This window comes from Falco peregrinus, chromosome 8, assembly GCF_023634155.1.
Source record: "Falco peregrinus isolate bFalPer1 chromosome 8, bFalPer1.pri, whole genome shotgun sequence".
In the NCBI taxonomy this organism is placed as follows: Eukaryota; Metazoa; Chordata; class Aves; order Falconiformes; family Falconidae; genus Falco; species Falco peregrinus.
The window spans coordinates 45,950,136-45,969,450 of NC_073728.1; the positions used below are offsets into that span (position 1 = coordinate 45,950,136).

Below are 19,315 nucleotides of genomic sequence, written 5' to 3' on the forward strand. Positions count from 1 at the left end.
TTGCTTTTTGGAACCACTCTTCCCTGTTCACTAGGCTTTGTCAGCTCCACAGCAAACTTTGAGACTTTTATAGGATCCAACTGCAAACAGATGGGACAGTAGAATTTTTATCTAAGAACTATAAATGAGCTTATGCAGGGAAGGCGACTTCTACTGCCCCAGGGAAAGGAGGATTTCCCAGTGTCCCAGACCAGGGAGACCAAACAATGTCAGATACCTCCTCCAGTCCAGGGTAGGAACACTTTCCACCACCATTTCACCTCAATACCATAGCTCTCACCTGGCAGGACATGCATTCCTGCAGCCCTAGTGACATTAAAACAGGGAACTCTTCACCTTCATAGGGTGGCTGCAAAGTGAGGTGCAGGTTACTGCCACTCAGTCTTCACAGGACTTAGGTTTTTTTTGCTTTTGCCTGTGATGGTTGCAAATGCCCATGTAAATGGTCATGCACGGTATTCTTATCTGGACCAAATCTAAACACCCCTTCTTTGGTATAAAGTCTATTTTCCAAAGAATAGTTTTTGTCATCCTCAAACTATTCATGCGTTCAACTCAAGTTTGCTATACTGTGTTACAGGAAGAAGCTTTCAGGATCAGATCTGCGACAGGAACAAGAGGGTGGGTCCCTTCTTTGTACCATGTTGCTCTCCAGAGAGAGCATTTCCTCAGAATGAGGGGCTGGATGAAGTTCCTTTGGATTCTTCTTTTGTGTTTTCTGTAACAATTCAAAATATGCATTTGAACAGGGCTTGAAAGCTGGTGTCCTGCCTTTGGGACAGGTGCTCTGGAGCAGTTGCAGGTGCTCCATGTGACATCCATGGGGGAGAGCCAGCAGCTGAGTGATGAGCATTTCTGTTGATGAACCTGTTAACCACAGCCAGCACCCCATGTATTTTGCTAGCAAGAATGCCAAAATGAGCAACTCCCCTCCTCTCTGTCTTGGTTGGCTCATCCTTGTCCTGTGCCACAGGCTCTGTTGTGCCAACGCAGCTGTTTGTCTGGCTGCATGATGAACTGGACTGGGGAGCTGATCAGGCTGAAGTTTTGCTGGATCACTTTTTTTGGCCATATTACTCTTCAGTCAGAGCAATTTTCCTAACCTGGCTGCTCTGTGGCTCCACAAAGAGCTGAACTTGTTGAAAGCAGGGATTTTGCAGAAAGGCAGTGAGCAGCCAGATGAGGTCGGCATTCAGGTTTAGAATACATCTAAACCAGAAAAAGCGACCAAGTGTAAAAGCAGTAGACAACTAAGATCCCTCAGCAGTGCCAGACAATTTGTTGTTTTCAAAGACCTGTTTCCTTAGAAAGCTTCTTTTGAAGTAATTTGACATGCCATTTCCAGCTCGTGTGTGATCTAACTCAGTTATTTCCCCTTTATCTGCCTCTGAATGCTCCTGAATGTCTCTATAAAACTTCCTGCTTGGCAGTACATCTTCACATGTAAAGGTACTGCTTTAGTGTTGGATTTAAACTTAATGCTAGAGAAGCTTATGAAGTTTCCTATTTGAGCTTCTTGAGGACTTCACACTGCATTTTCTTTCTCATAAAAATAGCATGTGCCTGAGTTTGAAGGATCGGTCAGGTGTAGATCCCTCAGGTGGAAAATCCCTCTCACAGGCATGAGATAGAGGATAAGGGATTCATTCCTATCCCCAGTGAAATCAATGCGGGCTTTGCTATTGAGACAGGTCAAATGTCAGTCTCAGATGTTCGCTCTTCCCCAGTATTTTATCCTTTCTGCTCTCACTATTAATGAATCTCTCTTCCTGTCTCCTTCCCAGAAGCTCTCATCCATCCTGATTTGAAGTCACCTCCATTAAGTGGTTGTAACGCTAGCTCTTTGCTTTACTTGCAGAGAGGACACTCCATAAATCTAACATTAGTCATGGCATCTGGCGAGAGATACCAAGGATAGGCTGCTTTGACTCAGAGGTTATCTAACCGTATCAGCCCCGGCGTTTGCCTTGCCTTTCAGAAAGCTGAGGTTCCCCAGCAGGAACCAGGCCTCATTTCATGTGAACTGATGCAACCATGCAGTCTGCTCAGGGCCAGGGCTGACACAACAGCGGTGTAGAGAAGCCACGTGGTGGTTAGCTCCCTCTTCCCTGGGTAGTGTGGGTGGACCTGGGCTCCCTTTTCCAACACCTCAGCCCTCTATCAGGTCTGAACAGGACAAGAAGATTTCAACAAGCAGAAATGGGGGAAGTATAAGTACTTCATGGCTGGAGGGCTCTGTTTTCCCAACAGGCACATCTAGACAGATCTCAGAGGCATGCAGTGAGAAGTTGTCTGTGTTTGTTGGTGCTGCAGACCACAGGAGAAGGGGCCTGTGCCTTTGCACCGGGCACAAGGCTTCCCAGATAATCCCTGCAACGGGCTTCATCCCTGTGGGATGATTTCCTCATGGGAAAGGAGGGCTGCACCTCACTGATGGAAGGACAGGACCACCCAGGGTCTGATGAATACTGAGTCCTGCATGGGTGCTTCTTCCACTGCTGTATCACTAGAAAATAAGAGCCAGATCTTGTTCTTGGGCTTTGAGGCCAACTGCCCCAGCACAGCTCATGTCTGCTAGGCTAAACTGTTTCAGTCAGTGTTGCTTCATCCATCCTGTCCATTGGGAAGGGTTCCTCCACAGTACTCACCCCCACCAAAACTGCACCAGGGCTCTTGTCTGGCAGAGGACTGCTCTGAACCAGGTGAAAGCAGGCTAACCTCAAAACGAGCTGGACGATGAGGACAGTGCTTGTGGCAGATTTTGGAGATGCTTAGATTTACACTCAGGACCCTTACTCCAGCCTAAGACTGGCATTATCAGGTTTAACTGATTTAACTTTAAAAATCATTTAGGGTAAACCGGCAAGAGTTGGGAATAAATCAGCTCAGATGGCCCATGTGTGAGAGGATGTGTGCCACTGTTTTAGTCTACCTGTGTTCATATGCTTATTTGGGAATAAAAGGTAAAATGTTCTTACATGGGCAGCCATAAAACCTCTGTACAAGAAACACTGGCTGGGGCTGGGGAAGGGGTCCGGCAGTGAAGAGCACGATGCTGGCGTACATGGGCACGAGTTCATAAAACCAGCAGTTCTGATCGGTTATATGTCTGTGTCTGGTTTAAACAATCTTACTCGGAAGTGAAAAAACAAAGAGGCAGCAAGAGGGAGGAGGAGAGGGTTAGGATATGATCTTTGTTCAGGGATGTGTCAGAACAGCGTGTTGTGTTGTTTTATAGCTGCTGAGGAAAGAGAAGATGGAGTAGGGAATGTAAAATGACAGAGAGCGAGTAGATGTGATATTTGCCTGATGTATTTTGCTGGTAATTAGTATAATGCCAATTAGACAGAAGTAATCTTTTTCTTCTTCTTCTTCTTCGGCTGTGTAAGTTATTGCTTGAAAATATGCCAGCTAAAATCAAGATATTAAACTTTGAGGGCTATAGAGATCTCTGTTCCTTAAGGATCTTTAGATGAAATTACTCAGACAACAGGGATCTTGACAAAAGCAAGACTTATTATATCTGGAAAGCAAATGAGTAAAAGCAAAATAAATTGTGTATTCTGTGTCTAGCATCTTGCTGCTTATTAGCCACACAGGAAGGGGCACCCACAGAGATGCAGATAAATCAGTGAGAGAAGGCAAATATCTTGTCTTTCCTGAAAACAATGCTGCTTTGGTGTTATTGTTCACCCTATCAGTTTCCCTCAGCAGCCAAATCCCAAACATTTCCCATGTTCAGGCAGCTCCCCACCGCAGGTAAACCCTGCTGCCCACATGCATTTTGTTTTTCATTCTCCAAGCCCTGTTTTCTCTCTTTGATAACCCACACCATAAGACACAGGACTCCTGTTGTTTCGCCTCTTGTTCCCTTAGGACATAAACCTCCTTAATGATGATTAATGGCTTCCTTCAAAGGGTCAATTGCTGATCCTAGACCTCTCAAATCACAGATTCTTTTGAGCTCTCTACCTGTACAGTTCTGGGCTGCTCTCTCAAACAGGTACACTGCTGCTTTGCTCAATGCCACACGCATTTTTTCTATTGCTATGGACTATGCATAAGAAGCAGACCTGCTAGTACCATCTTCTTCCTTTTGAAAAACAATCTGTAAAAATTATGCCCTTGGACTGAATCTGGAAGTTTTTCATACAGCTCTGTTGGACCGTGAAATCAAAATCTTCTCATGATCATCCTGCTGTTCCCTTGTGCTGTGCTTTGGGGGTGACAGAGCTGGCAAATCCCCTTTGCCAATCTGCTTCTAATGCAAGGTGATGATGTATCCCCATTGTCCTGCTAGGACATTAGGCAGCAGGTTTAAACCTCACTCCTTTTCAAAAGTGTGTTTTATTCATTCTGTGCCTTTAGGACTGCCTCTGGCCGGTTTCCCTCGAGTGGTGCAAACTTTATTGCATCTAACCTCCAGCAGTCTGTAAACCGCAGCACCCAGGGGTAGCTGGAGGTTGATATTCCCTCTCGGAAGTGATTATCCTTCTTTCTCTTATTCTTCCACAAGATTGTCTTTCTGCCATCCTAATAACAAACATGGGGCAGATTAGTGTTCATCAGGATATGGTTGGGTTTTTTCCCCTGGGTTTTCCCAAACAAACCACAACCAGTTTGCCTCGTTCCTAAACCTCCTCATTTGCATCAGCATGCTGATATCCTCCTGTTTGCTCAGAGCTGCACCTTTAGCAAGCTGCATTGGTGTTGATATGTCCTATTTTTACACGAGGAGGTGACTTCTCTCCAGCCGTGGCTATCAACACTGCGAATCCTTTCAGTGCCTCAGTGGGGAATCGTGTGCCAGCAAGATGGCAAGTGGTTCAATTCAGAAATGTTAGCCACCTGGGTTGATTTCTTCGTGTGTGTTTTGGCTGCACCACAGGAGGGTTTGACCAGTGCGTATGCTGTTTCTGCCATGTGCCAGCCACAAAATCTCTCCCCATCTAGCTTCCAGTGTGGATTTTCAACCTCTGAGTCTGTAGGAGTTTGAGGCATCAATAACATGCATTCGGAGCTGTGTTTATGGCACGTCTCTTCACTGCAGAGAAATGGGCTGGGTAGTTCAGAAGTTCAGGTTCTCCTGCGTGGGCTACTCTTGATCTTAAGCAATCAGCAGTCAAGGCACCCTCATTTGGTGTCAGATCATTCCTCCAAATTTTCGTGACTGTACCCCTGGTCTAATGCTCACAAAACTGCTGTGTGCTGGATTTCATCTGCCTTTGGTTCTCCGTGGCTGGGTGTGGCAGCCGGGTCAGTGTGTGGTGGTCTGTCTCCATCAGCAGACAAACCTTTCCTCCTCAGGGCAGCCCAAGTGTATCAGCCCTGAGTTTAGTGCGGGCCCCCCGATTCTTCAAATATCCACCACAAATTCTGGCAAGGATCTGGCCTTTTCTTCCTCAGTGTCTATGCTATGGTTCAGGCAACCAGCAAGTTTCTGCAGTCAGAACAGACTGAAAAAAATTTGAAATGACAATGGAATGTGCTCACGTTACTCTTAAACAGCCCAGGAAAAATCTGTGGAAAGAAAACAAAGCGTATGCATGCACATCCACGCTGCCATTTCCTCTCCCAGTTTCCTTGGGGTCTGCCTTGACTCTCTTCCAAAGGCTCTTCCGTCTCCCCTGCTCTGCTTCTCTCTGAGTGGTCTTGGTTTTCTTTGTTTCCAGATCCCCTTGTTGAGGCAAGCCCTTTTCATAAAGTTGTGATTTCTTTTGTCAGTTAAACACCTATGTGGCTTCAAAGGCCTTGAACAATGCTTTGCTGTGTGGCTACCGGCCCCCCCCTGCAAGAGTAATTTCCCCCGATTCATTGTCCTGCTGGTGAAAGATTATTAAATTGTTGATGGAGCTTAACAATGGTTTTGTTCAAAGGCAGACATGCGTATGCCAGTTCTTTTCTCCTTGACACAAGAGCTTTAATAGAAGCACACAATGAAAGGCAGCCACCAAGGAGCAAACACAGGGAGTGCTCATAAAACCAGACCAGTATCCCCAAGTCCCTGTGCACATGAACTGGTGCACCTTGCAACGCACTCCTAGGCTGCGCCTGTGGCTGCCCATTCGCTCCTGTCCAACACAAGCCTGTGGGTGAGGTGAGAAAACTGATCTTGCTGAAAATGAATTTTAAAAAATTTAAAGTATCGTGCATTAGTTCTTGCTCCTGTGGTTAGGATGCTAGGAGACTTGAGTGACTGGCAGGTGAGTGGTGGTGGGAGAGGTCCACCCTTCTCGGGAGCAGTGGAAGGTCTGTACAGCAATGGCATAAGGCTAAAACAATTGCTCTATTCCTCCTGCTTGGAGCATGCCAAACACTTGCATACATCTCCCAGCCGAGCTGCACTTTCAGAGCAGCTTTTGGAACCTGCAATGGGGATCGTTATATAGACTGCGCAGCCTCAGGTTGCTTGACATTTTGTATTATACAGACTTATTTTCGATTGCTTATCACTTCAGCAGATTTCCAACACTAAAGCTTAAATTTTCCATGCTGGGTTTCCCTCAGGTTGATTTCTTTTTTTCTTAAGTTTTAGCAGAGGTGCTCCAGCTGTTTTTTGAGAACAAGACATGCTGTCTCAGCCCTGCTAAACAAAGTGGTTATAAGAGTTTCTTTTCAAGACCCATTAGCTTAACTATGCTTTGGAAGAGAGGTGTGGAATTTGGCACGGAAGCTGTCAGCATTGGCTGGGGGTTGTTTGCCCCAAAATATCTGAGTCTCTCTTTGAACGTATGACAGCATGCACCCCTGTGTACCTGTGCCCACACACTGTTGTGTGGCCTTCAAACAGCAGCATTTCTTAGGGCTTATGCATCCTCGCCCTCCTGCAGAGACCTGATGCAGGAGCTTGATGCAGTTGCTGTTGCTTGATGTCATCCCTCCTGGAAATGCCCCTTCCCCAGTACTCTGGGGGTCCCCAGTTTTCTTTGGTGTGCTTGGGTACTGCATGGCATAGGTTGTTCCTTGCCTGTGGGAGGACTGAGCCTGGTTTTCTGTGCCACTGGGGCATGTAGCATGCATGGGCTCTGGTGTCAAGGTGCCTCTGAGCGTGCCTTGCTGGGAGAGCTGCTTTGGGGCGGGGTGGGGGATCCAGGGTTCTGTTCCTCCTGGGAGATGGAGCTAGCCTGTAGTGTCTCCCAGCCAGCCTGTGGTGAAGGTCACTTTCTTGGCTTGCTCCCAGGCTGACATGGCAGTTGTCCATCCAGAGACGAGAGGACCCTGCATCTCCCCCTCCCACAGCACTGCAGCTGGCAGACTAGGGCTGGGGCTCCATCCCTCACTGCCCTCCCATACACGGGCTGACAGCACAAAGGGGCTCTTTCTTTATCTTCTTCTCCCTTTTACTGTCCTTCCTGGGGCATGTTCCCTGCCCTTCTCCTGCTTCTTCCCTGGCAAACTGGCAAAGGCTGCCTCAAGCTCCAGTGCCCTCCCTGATTAGTTGCTGCCAGGGTGGGAAGCACGGCTGCAGCTTTAATTAAATGATAAGGGCAGAGCCCCAGAAGTGGGGAGATAAGTGCAGCGGTGTCTGCCACCACACTACCACACTTGCCCGGGCTCTTTCTAATTAGCTTTGGGAAGCTCTAGAGAGGAAGATTAACCCTTGCAGGAAGGCTGACTGGAGTGGTGGGCTGCAGCAGATGGAGAGTGCTGAGGCCAGCCCCGGGGGGGGGGCGGGGCGGGGGGCGCTGCAATTCGCCTAGAAGTGTGTGTGGGACATGGGCTGGAGGGGACCCCTCCATGTGCTCCCCCCAACTCCCTGGGCCTGGGCAGAGAGGCTGAGTCAGAGGATTAGAGCCCTGCCTTCCACAGGCTCAGGCCAAGGTAAAGCTCAAGGATTAGCCGCTTTGGTTCCTTCTGTAAGAAGCCTTGCTTCTTTAACACATCGCCTGGCAGCTGTGGGGTGGCCTGGGGCACTTGCCCCCACTGCTGACCCAAGGCTTTCAGTGCAAGTAGACAAGTGTCCTCAGCCTCTGGAACAGTGGCAGGAGTGCAGGGCACAGTCCTCGTGCAGGGTCCGTGGGACAGGTCTCCAGTCCCCTCCAGAACCCATGATTTGTCTCAGTGATGCTTGGTGAGGGGAGGAGGGAGATAGGGTAAGAGGACCACTGTATGTCAGCAACCCATAATAATACAGACCAGGAGCTCCTCAGGACCTGGTGCCACAAGGGCCCCAACCTTAGCTCTGCTGCTGTTGTTCACCCAGACGCAGCAGACCCAGGCTGCAGGGTGCATTGCACCTGAGGGCCGGGCAAGGGCACCTCGGCTGTGGGCACCCTGTATCCAGGTTGGGAGGTAGCTGGAGCTCTCACTGCCATGGGTGGCACTGCTGGTCCTTGGTGGCTTGGCGCCTTCTGGTCACCCCCTCCCATCTACTGGCAGCACACCGGTAGCCGGAACATGGCAGGAGGCTCTGCATGTGTCCCCAGGGAGAGCCAGGCTGGGACCCCCACTGGGAGGGCCTGGGAGGAGTCCTGTGCACGGGGGGGGGGGGGGGGGGGGGGGGGGGGGAGGGGCAGGGAGGAGGGCATCAGCAAAGGCAAGGTGGGGATGTGGAAGGAGCAATTGTGTAGGTATTTGGGTAGCAGGAATGCGCATACAAGGCATGCATGAGCTGACAGCCCCGGGGATAGCAGGTGGTGTTCCTCTGCCTATTTACATAATCATCATTAGCCCTTGCAAAGGAGGACTCCAAAGCCAGAAAAGCCCTGTGCTCCCTGCCCCTCCTCCTTGGCCAGGGGAGGTAGTAGGGCAGTAGCTCTGCTGCCCACTGTTTCTTGTGTGCTACTGAAGGTACCGCCGAGTTGTTACTCACCGGGGCTTGATATTGCAGCAGCAAGTAATGAGGCTGGGAAGGTGATTGGGTTATTGCATGGTTTGGTTTGGTTATTGCGTGACTTTCTGGTGGTTATTTGTTTAAGTTCTTGGTTGGCCAGAGGATAGTGTTTGGATATTATAGGAACTGGGATTTCATTTTGGAGCTAGACTTGTTACTGTATTTTATACAACGTGGGTGAAGAGAATTGCCCAGTAATGCTCATTACCTGACTTTGTTTTCAGTTGCTTGAAGTTCTGGTGAACTTGAACGCAAGCACACAGTTTTTCACACTGGACGTGCCACTTACCAAATATTTTGAAAAGTGGCAGTGGAATGTGTCCAGGTATTTCACTTCCAAAAGGAGGTAGGAAAGGAAATTGCTAAGTTTTTCTCAGTAGTAAAGCAATCCTGTTGTCCTCCAGCCCTAAGCTTTAGAGAAGTAATTTTCAGTGATCTCTTGACCCTTTCATTGTACCTTCCCAATTTCTGTAGCCTGTGGGGCAGAGTCTCACTGGCAAAGCTTCATCTTCCCCAAAAGCCTGATGTATCTCCCAGGGGGTTCTGTCCTCTTCCCCAGAGGCACAAAGGGACCCCAAGGAAAAGGTTTTACAGCAGACCGTCATTCTGGTCTGCATCACGAAGCAGACTTTCATGAAGCAAATTAAGACTGCATGGGCAATCCTAATTTTGGCATTTCATAACCTTTGAACCCTGTAATCCTATTAGGATAGTTCTTAACATAATTATTCAGTAATTTAATGTAACTGTGCCAGGGTAGGAGGTCATGTAAGTGGCACCACAAGCACAAAGTCTGTTATAGAGGGATTGAATTTGTTTCACTGGGTATTGCAGATATTGCTGAGAAGCTGGGGGGCAGATGGTGGTTTTGGGAGTCCCGTGGGTGCTGTTGTCTGTTGCTAAACCCTGTGACCTCTGCCTGGTCCCTGCAGGATCACGGTCAGTGTTCAGAGCCATCCGTCTGGGTGCTCCTGCCGCTGGCATGGAGTATGGATTGCCTTCTGTCACTCTGGTGATGTGGTGGTGGAATGCCTGCCGCTTCCCAGCCAGCCTGCCACTGTCCCAGCCAGCCTGCCACTGTCGCACAGCTGCCTGCACTTTGCAGGAGGAACGGCAGTGGGGAAGTGGTCCCTCAAGCTCCAGCTATGTCAAGCAAGGAAAGAACATGTCCTCTGGGAGCCTGGGCTCAGACCCTCGCTGCCGACAAAGTGGTTTAGCACTACCTGTCCTGGTGAGGCTGAGGCTGGTGGGTGCATCAGTCCACATTAATTACGTGCTGGTTCTGCTGTGATACCCTTAGCAGGATCTGGGAAGTCATTTGCTTTGGTGCTGCAGTTAGTGTGTGCTGTTGTAATATACTCCAGAGGCCATGGTTTGATCCGTGTGTGCATCTGGGGGCTGACAGGCCATTAACTTTGGAGCAAGCTGTCTGTACTGGTGTTTAGATACTATTGTTTAGCATGAAGGGAGAGATGCTCAGTGCTGTAGGGTCTGGGGGAGAAGGCTGTGCATGTTATAGCTCTTGACTTTGGTGCCTAGGAGAAATCCATCTGTGTGCTGGCATCAGTCTGAGGATCTTTCTCAGTATTTATTGTAAGAGCGGGTGTTGCTCGTTATTGCCCTGAGAGCTGTAGGTGTGGCGTTGAACTGCAGTAACCACCTTTATGGGCAGTGTTGGGTTGGTCTCAGATACCAGAAGCCATCTGTCTGCGTGCTGTAGTGACAGTGTTAAGTTTGGAAAGCCATCTGTCTGGGTGTTGTAGTGCTAGAATTGGTCCCCAAAGCCGTCTGTCTGGGTGTTGTAGTGCTAGGAATGGTCCTGCAAACCGTCTGCCTGGGTGTTGTAGGGATGATGTTAGCTCAGTCTAGGAAAAATAGGGACTGACGTGGACTGCAGGGAGCTCTCTGCTTGTGCTTTCAGCTCTTGGTATTTCTGTACTCATTGATCGCTGGAGCATCACTGTGGAAATGGGCAACAGTCCAGCAGCCTTCCCCAAGGCCTGGAAAGTTAAATTGGTGTTGTGCTTGTGCTGCTCTGGAGGTAGAGGGCTCTGCTCAAGAAAGGGGCTGGAAAGATGGACTGAAGAGGTGCAGAAGGCAAGCTTGCCACTCTGGTCCCCAGTGTCCAGAGGGTAGGCGTTCCCTGCTGGGGATAATGTGGTGGTCGTGGCTACCTCATCTGGGGACCTTGAAGGGCGACCTTGTGTCTGGGCTTTGCAAAGGAGATCATGGCTCCACAGCTACCTACAGCACAACTGCCCTCTCCCAAAAGCCCTTGCAAGGGGATGATGTGTTGGGAAGGAGCCACTGAGCTCCTCTCCACCAAAGGAACCTCATGCTGAGCTGGCCACATGGGGATGGACTGTTGAGCATTTCTTGCTGCCAGTGTAGGGGGACTTCTCCAGGCTACTGGGTCGGGCATGCTGCTGTGGGGCAGAGAAGGCATGGAGAGGAGTGAATTGGGGGGTTGGATAGTGCAAGGCGCTCATGCAAGTAGTGACAGGATGCAAAGGTGATGCAAAGGATGCAAAGAAGAATAGTACAGCATAGCATTGCATAGCCATGGGGCTGCTGGTATAACAGGATGCTGGGGCATGCTATCCAAACAGCTGTACTGTTAGGGGGTAGTGAAGAGGGAACAGACCATGAAACAACAGTGCCTGGAGGAAGCAGCACCGCAGGGGAGTAGTATCTGGAGGGAACAGTGCTGTAAAACATGGTACCTGGAGGAAATGGCACCATTAGAGCAGCAGTGCCTGGGGGGAAGACAATGGGGGGGAGGGGGGGGAGGGGGAAGGCAATACCTGGAGGGAGCAGCAGCATAGAACATGGCACCTGGAGGACATGGCACCATGGGAGACCAGTACCTGTAGGTAGCAGCGCTGCGAGGGACTGGTGCTTCCTGGGAACGGCACTGCGGGGGAATGGCACCTATAGAGAGCAACACTGTGAGAGAGTGGTACCTTCGGTAACCGCGCCATGGGGGCCAGTACCTGTAGGGAACAGCGCTGTAGGGAAATGATACCTGTAGGTAGTTGCGCTGTAGGGGACTGGTACCTATAGAGAACAGTGGCATGGGAGAATGGTACCTGTCAGCAGTACCGCGGTAGGGGAATGGTGCCTGTAGAGAACAGTGCTGTAGGCAATGGTACCTGTAGGTGTGAGCACTCCGGGGAGTGGTACCTGGAGGGGGTGGTGGTGCAGGAGAACAGCACTAGTAAGCTGTGGTGGAGTGGGGCAATGGTGCCTACTTTCAGGAGTTGTGCCCCAGGAAGGCAGCCATTGGAAAGAGCAGCACTGAGAAGGCTGTTTCCATTGCAAAGATGCTGTAGGGGCAGGCAGAGAGGACGCTGCTGCTGGGATATGATGTCATGGGAGGTCACCACCATAAGGGATGTCCAAGAGGTGGTCTGCAGAGCCTGAGGGCTCGGTGTGGGAGAAGGGGTGCTTCCAGGTGCCCACACCAGGACAACAGAGGTGATGAAGCTGCCTGTACTGGAAACACCGCATCCTTGCCTGACATTTTAAAAGAAATACCTTGTACCCCAGCCCTCAGTTTACAGTGTGGGGCATGTTCCACCCTTGTACCCCCTGACTGAGGCTAGAAGAGGTACAGTGCTTTTGGGCTCTGAATGGGGGTAGCTGATTGAAATTAGTGCCCAATGTTCTCTTTTTCACCGGGTAAAGATGAGTCATTCTGATCTAATGCTTTGGGAAAGCATCCTGCTTTTCCTCCAAGCTGCTCTCCCCACACCATCTTATGCCCCATTTCTTTGTACCACTGAACCTCTCCAGTCCCTCCTAGCATGCTGTGCTTCCCCCTTCCTCCCTTCCAGGCTTCTCTGCATCCTCTGCCATGCTCTGCTGTGTCACGTCCCCACAGTCCCACTGTCTCTCCTCCCAGAGCTGCTCCAGTACATCCCCTCTCCCACAAGATCTGGCCTCCTGTGCTGCATCATCCCTGCTCACCCGGCACCACACATACAGTGTTGATACCTAATGCAAATGGAAGACAGGAGAGAACCAAACCAAACTGTGGATGTTGCAGATGGTGGCAAAAAAAACCAGTGGTTAAGGCTGGCTCTCAGCCTCTGCTTGAAGCTACCTGGCTTGCAGCGAACCTCTGCACATCTCCTGCAGGAGATGGAAGTGTCTGCTGAATGAGGCTGCCTGCTTTTGTCTCCTGTCTAACAGTACTCAAGTGCACTGTTGAAATCCCCCACTCAGAGCAATAATACTATTAGAGGAGCCCTTGTAAGTGGCTGCAACAGGATGTGTTTCTGCCCTGCATGGGGATCTATAGAGAGAAATAATTAGCAGCGGCACCAATATGTGCCTCTTCCCGGAGGAGACGGCCTGGCACAGTCTCCTTCACAAAGAGCAGAGGTGCCCTGGATGTCAGGAGATGAGAACAGCCACACCAGCATGAGAACAGAGCCACGGCTCGAGAGAGCTCCCTTCCTCCAGCCAGAACAAGGGCCCAGGATGCACCTCTGAATGCATCTCGGTGTAAAGCCCCAGCTGTGCCCCCTTTTGATCTGAAATATTCAAAGGGATGTGACTTTTACTACCCCGGATTCATTCCCATGCAATGTGCTGAGGCAGAGCAGCCTGGAGGCAGCTAACAAGAGGATGCCAGAGAAATGCAAAGCTGTAGGAAGGAGAGAGCTAGAAGACTGTGAGGACTGTGAATGCCCAAACAGCCACAGCAACCCTCCTGGCTGAGAAGTACAGCCTTCTGGCATGGGAATGCTGGTAAGAGGATGGGCCAGCCCTCCAAAGGAACGCAGTGAGAGGGCAAAGCTCAGGAAAACATGGCAGCTGCACAGACATCGCTTTTCCTTTGCACAGCTAGGATGCTGTGGAGGCATGAGGTGCTGGAGAGGGCATGGCCATCCTCTTCATCACCTGGGAACTTTGTCAGATTCCAGGGGTTCAGAGTCACAAAACTGCGTTCCTGGGGTGGAGGAGGGATCCAAAATCCTGAGTATACTTTGTAAGGTGAAGTGGACACCGTGACCCTGAGGTGAGGCTTGGAGTCTGCCTCCTCCCCACACTGCAGGGCATTCAGGATCAGCACTTTGTGGGGAAAATTTCCACCAGTGTTTACCCCCAAAGAAAGATTTCTGCTTGTCTGTGGTGGCACATCGAAGTCTCTGAACCACCGGCATGTGCTGAGAATTAGGCCATAGGGTTGTGTTTGCTCTAAATCACAGCTATTCACAAATTACACCCTGCCCCGTTCCTGGGCTCTTAAAGCGGAGTGGGTTGTGCTCATGGCACATAATACGCTCTTTAGCAGCAGAGCTCCGATGCCAGCATCTCACTGCAAGTGAAGGGACAACACTGGAAAAAGACTTTAGTGCCAGAAACAGACAATGGGAAAAACAGAATAAAAGACCCTGAACACAGAGTTCCTGCTTGATCCTGCGATTTCTAAGCTGCCATTGGCACAAGGAAATCACCATAGCTTTTTTTACTGGAGAGGTAGCTTTTATTTCAGTCCTGCCAGTACTCTCCATAGACTCAGCATCACTTTTGCCAGAGCAAGAAGTGATGGCACTCATCCACTCCCCACCCTGGAAGTGCACAGCACCAAGGCGTTTCTGGAAGTGGAAACGATGATGAGCTGTCCCGTTTGTCCAGTAGGAAAGTGGATGAGAGACAGACAGTGATACAGGCTCTTGAACAGATGAAGCGAAACACGATCTCAAACTGACTGAGCCGGTGGCCACCGGGGCATCCTGTTGTCCTCGGAGGAAGACCTGGCGGATCATCTGGGACACAGGCTCCAGTCTCTACTTTGACTTGCACAGAGCAGAGATGGAAACTGAACTGTCTTGCCTCTGGTTTTGTATCTTGCTTTCTATCTGTAGCTAGGAGAAAGAAACAAGGCAACTTTCCACGTGCTCAGGAAATAGGACAGTTGGTCTGTGGCCAGCCCTGAGAATGACCCCAAGGACACACACTGCAGGCTATGCTCTCACACTGGCCTATGTGGGCATCTTGTCCCCTGTGATGCTTGGGCTCCTGCTTTTGCACCCTGCAGCGTGAGCATGGCTGTCCCCTGCGCATGGTTCCTTGGAGCGTGCCCGTTTGTGGTGCATGAGCACGTCAGGATGCATCCAGCCGGGCTGTATCCGTGTGTGTGTGCGCGCGTTGTCTTGTGATGCACAGCCCCAGCCCCTCTGCACAGAGGGGCTCAGGGTGCCACAAGCCAGGTGGCTTCAGGCTTTGCCTCTAGTTCCCTTGTGAGTCCTGTGAGGACCAGTAGGCTCCAGTGAGGCTTTGTTAAGGCTGGAGAAACTAGTGAGAGATCAGCAGTGGTGGCCAAGCAGCCTGAAGGAGGCTGGAGCAGAGCTAGGAGAGGCCAAGGGACTCCTGAAGGGAGCGGGTATCAGAGGGATGCTGTGGGGCTCAGTGCAATGCGATGGGGAGGGCTGGCAGAGGCTGAAGGGTCCAGGAGGATCCTAAGGGTGGGTGTGGAGGCTGGGGGCTGTGCAATGATGTGACCCTCTCGTCCTTTTTCTGCTCCTCATTAGAGTCCCCTGAGCGGAGCAGGCTGTGAAGGGGGTCTGCGCTGAGGTATGTCCTTATGGCTTCTGCCAGGATATCACAGCATACATATGCGCCAGGGGACGGGACACAGAAGGCAGCTCCCAGCATGGGGAGCAGTGTGGGTGCCAGAGCCTCTGCAGGAACCCCGGGGAACACCCAGGGTGCCTCAGCACCTGGAGGAGCTGAGAATTTGGGATACAGTCCCTGGGGCTGTTTTAGGGCAAGATATGCTTACACACTGGTTTGCTGCTAACTTTGCCCCTTCTTCCATGCCCGTCTCTTTAGCCATTCCCGGCATTGTATGGAGCCTTCTCCTGCAGAGACCTTCCTCCCATCCTGGGTTTACCTGTGTGTGAAAGCTGTGCTAGGGTGACTCAGGGATGCCTGTGTCTGAGAGCCCCAAAGTGGTGGCAGGAGGGTCGTGCTGATGAGGTCAGAGCCCCCAGCATGGTGTGAATGGCTCTGCTTTGCTTCTTCCCAGGGCTGAGGGACTGCCAATGGGTCTGTCCTTTGGGAGGAAGGGATTACGTGCACCAGTGTGTATCTGGTGGGAAGGGGCAAGCCCTGAGCTGGTGAAAGCCCTGTAAGTCTCAGATGCCCAGAGGTCCTCAGTATCTCCCTCCTTTAGCCTGCAGTTTGTCAGCAGTGCAGTGGAATGAGCTTCTGTGTGATGGAGGGGACTTCTGTGAACCAGAAGGGATGTCTGCAAGTCAGAACAGTCTCAAGGTCATGAGCAGTCCCTCCTTTCATCTCAGCATCAGCACCAGGCTTGATCTGCCAGCAGGTGCTTGTGGTAGTGGGCAGTGATACATCCCAGGCAGTGGGGGGGGGGGGGGGGGGGGGGGGGGGGAGGGGCTGTGGTGTGCCCCAAGCTGGGGTAGATGGCAAGGAGTGGCTTGTGTCTGGGATGGCTTTTGGGGGGACACTCACCTCTGCATGGAAATGCCAAATTTTGGCCCTTGAAGACTTGTGACAGGTACTCCCTGTGTAAAGGACACATGGCCAAGGTTCAAGAATGCCTTGTAGTGTCCAGGGTAGAGGGTGGTTGGTGTGTGAGGACACCAGACCATGAACTGGTGTAGCTGGTGGTCAGTTTCCCCCAGGAGCAGGGAGCTATCGATGCCCTCAGATTCCTGGTTCTCTCAGGGGCAGGTGTTTGGTGCACAGAGAGGCTTGGGCGCTCCTGGGGCAGGGACTCGTGAGCATCAGGTACGTCCAGCCTCTCTGGGGCTAGACGTGGCTTTGCCCATGTGTGTTTTGCTGCGCTTGGGGATTTCAGGCTCTGTGGGAGACTAGCTGATGTCTGAGGACTTCTGGCTGGTTTTGGGGTTCCTGCTGATGGGGAGCTTGGGGAGGCTTGCAGGTGGCCTGGCATGCCTGATGGTGAGCAGGGCAGGACTGCCCAAGGATGGTGCTCCGGAAATATGGTTGTACCTCAGGGCAGTGAGGAACCTGACTGTGTTTAGGGCGTTTCCCCATCTCTGCATGGTGAAGCTGTCAGTGGTGCCCAGAAGCATTGAACAAAGGGAGTTCATGGAGCCTAGCAGGGTCCAGGTGGTGCCCATAGCTGTGGGCTGATGCGTCTGGCGACAGCCTGTTTTCTGCTGTGCAAATCCAGGCTATGGAGCCCCTCCTGTGCAATGCTTGTCTCCAGGGGGGGTGGGCTCAGCAAGCTCTGCCCTGTGTTCTGACTTCCATTTCCCTGCATGCTCCTGCCTCAGGGAGGATGCTTGTCCAGGGGGACCTGGGACAGGAGGCATCAGTTGCCAGGAGCCTTGCGTACCCCTCCCAGATCTGCCTTCGCTCCCTGGGTGGCTGTGGGTCTGGCTGTGCCCTCCCACTGTGGGAGGGTGTGGGTAGGACAGAGGTGTCCAGGCTTTGCTGCTCGTCCTTGTGCTCCATCCAGCTGGTGGTATCTGTGTGTGTGTAACGATGCTCTTGCTTGGTTCCCTGCAGATCTCCGGCCTCTGCCCGATGTAGCCATGACTGGGACCTGTACCCGGGAGTGCACAGAGTTCGGCCACTCCGATACCTGCTGGATGCCCGGCCAGTCCTCCCCTAGCCGCAGGCCCAAGAACGCCCTCAAACTCTCCACTTTTGTGCCTTACCAAGACAGAGGGAGTCAAGAGCAAGTCGGGAATGGCAGCCCCAGACTCTCAGAAGAGCGCAGCACCAAAATGGCCAACCTCCGCCTGCTCCCCACGTACAGTGCCTTCTCCAATAGTAGCCATGAGCCCTGCAAGGACTCTCCCATGGAGGAAATTCCTCTCACCCAGACCTCGGACTTCCAGCCAGCCACCACCCCCTCGTCCCAGACCACCAAGAGGGAGATTTACCTGTGAGGCTGGGTGTGAGGGACAGGGAGCAGATGCGCTTCTGAGGCCAGTGTCCAGAGGAACATTTTAAACTTCAATGCTTTATCACTCCTGCGGCCAGTTCTCCAGGCAGTGGGCTCTGTGGACAGCAGAGCAGGGCAAGGCAGGGATGAGAGGAGCGTCTTTTTAACCCATTGTTTCCTGGGGCCGGGGGTGGGTGGGAAGGATGAAAGCATCCGAACCCCTATTTCTGAGCACTTGCGGGTGCGTGTCTCCGAACTGCTGCATTACTGGGGAGGGCTGGGCAGGCTCCTGGTGTGGAGGGCATGGCTGGGGAGAAGGGCTTACGTACCAAAGGTCCACGCAGAGCTGGTGGAGTTCCTGGGGCATAGGACAAGGGGTGTCTCCACGCACGGGGAGCGAGCTGCCTGTCTCTTTGCTGTAGACTCCTGTAAATACGAATCTTAGGAATGACATTCAAGTCCTGCCTGATCGAAACTTTTTATTGTCCTTGAAACGAAAGACGTTTAAACAAAAACAAAAAACACACAAAAAAAAAAGGAAAAAAAAAAAGGAAAAGCAAACAAAACAAAAAAAAAAGAAAACAGAAACAAACCACAGGGAGCAAGTTCCAGCTTTGAATGGTTTGCTGCGTGGAAGAGCCTGCAGGAGCGCAGCGTCCGGCCCACACTCATGTTCTATATTGTAAATAGAGATGTGACCAGTCCCTGAAACAGCAGCTGGGGAGCTGGAAGAGAGAGGCAGCATCCTAGCCGGACTGTAGGGACTTTGCTATTTTTCAGCCTGGATCTCTTTCTGAACGTTGTCACTGTGCCCACAAGCTGCAGGGTCCCTAGGGACTGCCTGGTGCCATAGGTGGGGTCTGCTTTGGGGGGAGGGGGTTCCCTGGTGGTGGCCCTGTGCCCGGCAGGTGGAGGAGGGATGGGAAAGCCCCCAGTCAAGGGACTGGCATGGTCCGGGGAAGGCCCCAGTGAAGGGACCGGCTGGGTCCGGAGAAGCCCTCAGTCCAACTCTGCTGGCAGGGAGGTCGTCATCGGCTGTGGTGTCTCAGCCCATCTCCTTGTGCCTCCTCCGGGGCAGGGGATGCCCATGAGGCCGGCTGTGCCATGCCTTCGACCTCCGTCCCATCCGCCTCTAAGCCACCATTGCCTTTGTGAGGAGGAGCTTTGTCTCAGGGTCACACCGGGGGCCACCGAGCCCCTGCCCGCTGGACTCCCGCTGCCCTTAGGCCACAGGGCCACTCTCACGGGATCCAGCTTTCTCTTCCATTGTCAAAGGTCAACCGGTCTCCCCAGCAGGTCCCCACTGCCCTGGCATCCTTGGCTTCCTTGCAGGGTACCCAAGTGGGGCTACGCTGTGCATGCGGTGGGGAGAGGACTCCCTCACCCCTCAAGGGGCTCCCCAGAGGGGGATTCCTGGGCGCTTTCCTGAGCATCCCTGCTCCCTCGGCAGCTGGGGCACAGTCCTGTTTTGGGGGGTCCATGTGCACCCCTGGCAGGAGGGGTCTGGGGCACTCACGCCTCATTCCTGGGTAGCCCTTCCCTGTCCTCCCCTGCCAGGACACGGGGAGGGACTGTGCTGCACCACT

At 52.0% G+C, this 19,315-nt stretch overlaps 1 protein-coding gene across 2 annotated transcripts in view; it reads left to right on the plus strand.

Moving 5' to 3' along the window:
- PCDH1 (protocadherin 1) overlaps nucleotides 1-18,187 on the plus strand; it is a 53,053-nt gene extending 34,866 nt beyond the window's left edge. The window contains exons 5-6 of one of the 2 annotated variants that reach the window (XM_055812468.1): nucleotides 15,376-15,418; nucleotides 17,348-17,482. In XM_055812468.1, the coding sequence (XP_055668443.1) occupies nucleotides 15,376-15,401 (26 nt within the window). In that variant the 3' untranslated portion in view covers nucleotides 15,402-15,418; nucleotides 17,348-17,482. Of the gene's footprint in view, nucleotides 1-15,375; nucleotides 15,419-17,347 lie in introns of both variants that reach the window. The other variant, XM_055812467.1, reaches the window with a different exon arrangement.
- Nucleotides 18,188-19,315: the final 1,128 nt, after the last annotated feature.